The sequence below is a fragment of the Capsicum annuum genome, chromosome 1 (genome assembly GCF_002878395.1).
Source record: "Capsicum annuum cultivar UCD-10X-F1 chromosome 1, UCD10Xv1.1, whole genome shotgun sequence".
In the NCBI taxonomy this organism is placed as follows: domain Eukaryota; kingdom Viridiplantae; phylum Streptophyta; class Magnoliopsida; order Solanales; family Solanaceae; genus Capsicum; species Capsicum annuum.
Genome location: NC_061111.1, coordinates 74154245 through 74161677, shown reverse-complemented (window position 1 = coordinate 74161677; position 7433 = coordinate 74154245). Strand labels below are relative to the sequence as shown.

The following is a 7433-nucleotide window of genomic DNA, read 5'->3' as shown; positions in this document are numbered from 1 at the left end:
TTATATATGTGATAATTACTATGTGAAAATTAATATATATCACAATAATTAACAACTGTAAATATTTTTTTAAAAAATTCAAAAAATTTGATTGTCTCTCGAAATTATATGAGTGTTATATTAGCAACTTAAAATATTTTTATACAAATTTCATTAATGTAAATATAATAGGATATGTCCAACTAAGAATTTATCAACCAAACAAATGAAAATTTTAATTAAATAATAGAATTATACATAACTAAAATTTTCAAGAATCAGCATTAGGCCGGTGCATAGCACAGCGTAGCCGCCTAGTATATTATAAAGTACAAACATTGCTTAACTTTTTGTTACAACGAATATTGTAAACGAATGTTTTCGTTATCAAGTTTATTTAAAATATAATTACAATTAATAAATAACAATTAACAATCATATAATAAGTAAAATTAGTTACATAAGGAGGACAATCTATTACTGTAAATTGCACTTCTTAAAGAAAAGTTTGTCTGAATTTCAAATAGCCTCTTTGAGATTTGACTACATTTTGAATTTGCGTCACGGAGTTGTGAATTATAGTCGAGATATCGCACCTATATTTTTATTTTATTTAGATGTTAGTTTGTATTGTAATTTATCTCTGATTACGCTAAAGTAGACAAGTAAAAGTAATAGATAAATAAAATAAAGAGAATGCAATTTTTAATATTTTTTGAATTTCTAATATTTTAGCTCCCCCAAACATAAATTAAAACCAGTACTTTCTTTGCCTATTTTATATGACACTTTTTTTTTACTTTGTCCCAAAGAAAAAAAATAACTTTACTATAATTAAAAAATTAACTTTAAAATTTTTGATTTAGCTGAAATGATTTATAACTGCATGAAGAAACTATTTTAGACCATGATGTTTTTAATTTTTTTTTTCTGTTATACGTAAAATGGGACGAAGAAAATAGTATTATATTCAGATGGAGGTGTGCAGGAACAATATAATAAAATACTGTGTACTAGTGACTGTCCACCATCTACTTTTACCCCTAAAGGAAAAGAAAAAGATAAAACAAATTTCATCCCTTGCAAGCTTCCAAACAAAGAGAATTAATAGAAAGTGAGATTCGCAGGTAGCTAGTATTATTCTCCTTCTTGTCTCTTAGATGTTTTGTCTAGGATAAACTACATCAGGCACATATTTATTATAACAACAAAATTTTAGTACAAAGTTTTGCTTCTTCTGGTCAATGGGTATCTCCATCTACATATCCATCTCCATAATTCCAAGAAAACATGTTTTTTCTTCCCAAAAGTACCACTAAAATAGATCTCTCCTCTTTTGTCGATGGCTTACATTAAGGCGATCAGGGTAATTTTCGGCGACATCTCCTTCTTCTCAGGTTTTTGTGATTACTTTTGGGAGATTTCAGTATGACCATGATTAATCGTTGTGGAAACATTTCTAGACAGAATCTTGGAAGAAGTACTAGTGTTTATGGTTTCGAGTTGGGTGATTACAGTAATTTTAGTGTTATGAGCCGATTAGCTTCAGAAGGATATGATGATGAATACTATAGTCAACGAAATGATTTGTGTTTATTAGGATCTGATCTAGCACTGATTGAAGTAATGGCTGAAGATGAATCAAGAACCGGAAGTATTAATGAAACCGGCTCAAGTTCCAAAGATAACAATGAAACTAACAACAAGAAGGAGGAGGTGGAGGAGGAGGAGGAAAAAGGGTGGCTTCAGTTGAGTATTGGTGGGCATACGTATATGCCCACTGATAATACGCCAGAAGGGAATTTAGGAAGAACATCAGCAGGCGGAGGCGGACTAGTGGAACTTGATCTATTACCAACAGTTAGTTCTGAACATGGGAAATCCATATTAGCTAGTGATTCACCAAAAGTACATATACATGAATTTCGAGCACCGCCACCTCCAAGACAACAGTTTATGACGACCAGTAGTACTACTAGTACTATGTCGTCTTTGTTTTTACAACAATATCCAGGGATGGCAGGAACAAGTTCTACGACAATGTTCCCACAACAACATCAACATGAGTTTATTAACTGGGGTTTTAGACCTATGCCGGCGCCAATCCAACAGAATATGAATCTGTCTCTAGTGTCCTCCGGCTCACATTTTGGTCCTGGACCATTCCCAGTACTTGGGGGCGTTCCAGGATCAAGTTCTATAGATTTCAGGGTCATTCATCCGCCTCGAAGACCACATTCTGGGCTATGGTTTTCGCTACAACCATCTTCAAACCAGTAAGTGCATACAGAACCAAGTTTTTTTTCTTTTCCTTCCCACAAAAAGAAACTGAAATTAGATATGGATTTCGTGCTACGAGGTTCGTAGTTAATCGAATTTTCCGATAATCTATTTCTAATTCGTCACTAAATAGAATTAGTAACGAATTTGTTCTTTAACAACATAATTTGTGCGTCTTATCTTCCTTTTTTTCAACCTTATTTAGTAAGCTTTTCCATTTATCATCGAGTTATGGATTACTAATTTGTGTACTTTACATTGTGATGCAGAACAAAAGAACCCTTTTTGCCACAAATATCCAAGAGCTACCTTAGGATCAAGTAAGTAATAATCTACTTCGAAGTTTTGTTTTGTTTCATTTTAAAACTTCTTATTTTTTATAACATTTGGTTTCAGATTGTTAATATTTTTTCTAAATCTTGTTCTTTCATAATTGTTCAAGAGATGGGAGGATGACAATTCGACTAGTCTTGAAGTATTTGGTCAATAAGCTGCAATTGGAAAACGAATCAGAGGTATGTAACCCACCATTGCTTTTCTACTCTCTTGCTGAAATCTCGGCGAGTTTATTTCTCAGATGGTCACTGAACTAATTGTTTTTATTTCAGAAAGTCATCCTTCTTGTTTCTAATATTTTTCAACAAGAGAGTAACTTTCTGAGATATAGTTGTTAGTGTGATCATCTCACAAATCTATTCAAATTTTGATTATGGTTTTAGAATGAATGTTCCGTTTTTGCCTGAAAAACCGTTAACTTTAGGACTCCAAGAAGAAATAACAAGACCAACATAATGTTTGGACCAGATAGTCCATAACATGTTAATTACAATGGTTGGTGTGGGGAAAAAAACATGAAAGAAACAGCAGAACTAATTATTAATGGTTTTATTTAGGGTAATATTTATGGATTGAGGGAACTTCATAATTAGGTGGGAGGTATATTTCTAGGTAGCCATATCTTCATTAATTCTTCTCTTTTTGTATTATTAGCTTAAGCTCTTTGTTTGTTCTACTTTAGGGAAGTGCATAGTGGAAAAAAATAGATATAGGGATCATTAGCAACATTCTTATTTTATTATATTATTGAATGATTTTAGAGTATGGCCAAAGTAAGAAACGTAGGAGAAAGAAAACTACATGTTACCTTATTAGCACCAAAATCACTCAAATATACTTAATAGGAATAAACCTTTGCTCTTTTGATGACTTTCACGGTTCGTTTTGTTTCATTTACCACCAAGAAAGTAACATTTCCTAACTCATATAGGAAGATTTAGAGAGAGTGTTGTAGGTTCAACTGCGTCGAGACATAATATTATTAAGAAACTACAAGTGTTTTATCTCTAATATCTTAAACTTTTGGATAAGATGATCATAATTTACACACTTCAATATGGTTTTAGAGCTAGTATAAGGCCTTGAGTTTAAATCTCAACACCCCAAAAGCAGAATAACATATGCCACGTAGTTGTCTATGGAAAAAAAAATTAGGTCCACAGATGAGAGGGCATGTCCAGTTTCCATATAATTAAACAACTAATAAGATGATCATAGACTTCAACAGATTGAACTTATTACTTTCTATAGGAATTGTGTATATGGATGAAAAATATTTAAAATATATACATATAAAAAGGTCATACTTACTGAACCTTAAAGCTTAGGTTCTTGCTTAATTTCTTATACAGATTTTGAATGATAAGTATAGAGTAAAGAGAATAGAAAATAATCTTGGGGTAGAGGGGAAATCTCTTCAGTCAAATCTATCGATCAATTCAATTAAACTTCAAACAAAAGCGGTTGTCTGATAAGTTAACGGTTAACTACCAAAACTTCAGGAGATTGAAAAAACATTTTGATACATTATACACATCTTTAGTTTATGATTACAATACTCAAAAATCTCTTTTTGTTTTTTTGAACTCCGTATTCAGTCAAACTAAAACACATAGAATAATTTTGGAATATGACGTCTAGCACATTAGAATTCTATTTCGGTGAAACCTTTTTTCCTCATTACACCAAACAAGAAGATCACGTAAAGCTTCGAAAAGTCTCCAGAACCAGTATAGTGTGATAGCAAAACGTCTTCTTTTATTCCCCCTTAGTGCAGAAAATAAAAAAGTTCTGATTTTAAAAGAAAACTTTAGCCATTAATTAATGAGGAATTTTTATTTTGTTCAAGTATTTTATATCCTTAAGCTTTAGATCTATAGAAAACAGTCTCTCTAATTTTAAGGTATGAGTAAGGTCTGATACACTTAATCCCCTCCAGGTGCTACTTTGTGAAACTACACTGTGTATGTTGCTTTTGTTGTATTATACATATGCATTCTTCCTCCTTTAGACTTACAGATTTTCTTCTATTATTTCCCTGATAATGATCAGAAATTGTTTTAAAATAAATTAGAAAAACATGAATTAGGTTTCCAAATTATAAGATTTATCACTCTGGGTAATTTTATTTTTTAATTGCATTCACCTCATAAGCACAATGGATTTTTTTCCCCAAATGACTTTTCTTTCCACTTCCTCTTTATTGAGGTGTATGTTTGTAATTTTCAAGAACAACTATATCATGAATAAAATGAGGAAAAATAGAATTAATTTTCTCTTGAACTTCTAAAGCGATCAATAATTAAAAATCATGAAAGTAATTTGAGAGGGAGGGAGTATATCCATAGGAAATTAAATATTTCTAATTTTGTTATATATGGTATTGTAGATGCATATGAAATTATTAGTTAGTTCGCCAATTGGAGGACTGAAAGAATGTTATATTTACTTCTTTTTATCTCAAAATCCCAACAACTGCTCCTGATTAACACTTAAGCACAACCACAAAAGAATAATCAATAATCTAAATTGTAAATCAATTTGTTATAGGATATTTTGTTACTTGTCCTCAAGGCTAGCTGCTTTTTTTTTTTTTTAATTACATAAAAGAATGTCAAGTGATTTGCATGCATGTAGACAGAAGAAACCGTCAATCATTAAGTTGTTCCTCTTCAACTTTTATTTTATTTTGATGTTAGGATCTTTAAGATTCATTCCATATTAATGATTGATAATAATATCTGGTATGAACCAGCTATATATGCATCAAATGTTAATTAAATAATTAGCTGAAATTCTCTTTTCGAAGTTGCTTCTACAGAATAATTAATTTTCTTCACCTAACTGAATAAACAATAACTTGTATTGATGTTCTATCAAAAAAAAAAAGAGAAACATACTAAGAAAAAACGACTTTGTATAGATTAATGTTAGGTCGTTAGGTTGTATGATATATAACATTATTCTATTTCTTAAACAATCCATACATGCTATTTTTAAGGACTCATGATATGTATCTACGAGGTCAACCCTTGTACCCCGACTAATTCTAAGCCACTTGGTTTTAAGAATTTTTAAAATATGAAATTTATAATCTTGAAAATAAATAGAGTTTTAAGTTATGTACCCAATCTAGTCATTAAAATGATATTTTTAAAATTATCTACATTGTCAAGTCACTCGAATGATATGACCTATACACCACTTCTTTTTTTTGGACATTTAAACATATTCTTCTCAAAACGTGAGATAAGAGACTTGTAATCTTGAAAATGAGACATGTTACCTGCTAAAACAAGTTAAAGTTGTTTGATGATATTAAATTGTGTACTATATAATTTAAACTCACAAACATACCTTTCTTTAACGCAAATAAAGCACCTATATTCATGAGCAACAATCTCTATCTAAAATGATAAACTCACCAAAAATATTTTTTAATCTAAGGTATTGACCTAACATTAAATAATAAGAAACGAGCTATTTCTAATTCTACGTGTTATACTCGCTGCATATATTTATTGTGTAAGCATTCAAATTAGTATATGTGGCGTGCTTTGTAGAATGTTTGCATAATAATGTTGCTTCGTAATATTCACGAATGGGTACTTACATTATCATTGCCGTCTTTAGTGTTATTATTTGGCCTTTCTTTGTATGCCCTACCCAAGTTGACTTGAGTTTTTGGTTATCATGTCTTATTATGTTACTCAAACTTCAAAAAACCCAACCCTCTAACACGTCATGGCAACTAAGTGACCAATGATTAAAGTTTTCAAGTGGTAGGGAATATGAAATCAATGACAGTTGATCATACCATAATATTTTCTCTCTCATAATTCCTTAATCTGCATAATTTTTCTCTTTTCCCCTCAACCTGCATGCCCTAATTATAGTTATCAGTTACATCTACGTTTCTAGAATCTTTAATGGGTAACGTTTATATTAGGTAGAATGATAAGACTAGTACTGTTAATTTTAGTTTGGCTTGCAAAATTGTCTCCTATAAGGCGATAACTATACATCCTATATGGTGTTATTCACATATAGTAAACTTAAGTATTAACAAGAAGGAGTACTAGTACACCCTATTCAATATATTATTCTTGTACACCATATTAATGATACTTAAGTGTGTTACTATTTCATCTAAAAGTTTAAACTGATAGAGAGCATAAAAAAAGACTTCTTTTCTCCCCTGAACTTGTCCTACAACTCACTTTAGCACTTAAACTTAACTTTCGTTTATTTACCCCCTTAACATCTTTAAAGTGTATTTGTTTCACCCCTAATGTTGACGTGACATTTTTTTTAAAAAAGGGCACGTTTATTTGTTAAAAAAATTAATTTCAGTAATATTATATTTAAAATATAATATTTTTTTTTTTTTAAATGAACACTTCTTTCTTCTTTCTTCTTCAAATCATCATCAACAACAACGCTCAACTTCCTCCATTAACAACCTCAATTTTTTTTCACTTTCCTCCATTAACAACACCACCCAAGAACAATATTTTCCTTTAATTTTTTCACTTTCCTCCATTAACACCACCCAAGAACAAACTTGAAAACACTATTAAAAAATTTTCTTCATTGAACACCATCTCAACCTTCAATCCAACTCCCTCAAAATTTAGATAAAAATTAAATTAAATTGATGATTTTGTCTTTGAATTAGTTATCATCAATGAGCTTTCTTTTGATTTTTTTTGTTCATAAGACAACTTGAAAACATTAATTTTAACTTGATGAAAGTATTTTTGTGTTTGAATAAGAAAGAAGAGGGTGGAGGGTGGGGGGCTGGAAGGGAGGGGGGCGGGGGGGCTGGAAGGGGAGAA

At 30.8% G+C, this 7433-nt stretch overlaps 1 protein-coding gene across 1 annotated transcript in view; it reads left to right on the top strand.

Annotated features, from left to right (window-relative positions):
- Nucleotides 1-1009: 1009 nt before the first annotated feature.
- LOC107855163 overlaps nt 1010-7433 on the top strand; it is a 14678-nt gene continuing 8254 nt past the window's right edge. Inside the window, exons 1-3 of the mRNA XM_016700170.2 lie at nt 1010-2255; nt 2529-2579; nt 2702-2774. Of these exons, the coding sequence (XP_016555656.2) occupies nt 1408-2255; nt 2529-2579; nt 2702-2774 (972 nt within the window). The 5' untranslated portion in view covers nt 1010-1407. The remainder of the gene's footprint in view (nt 2256-2528; nt 2580-2701; nt 2775-7433) is intronic.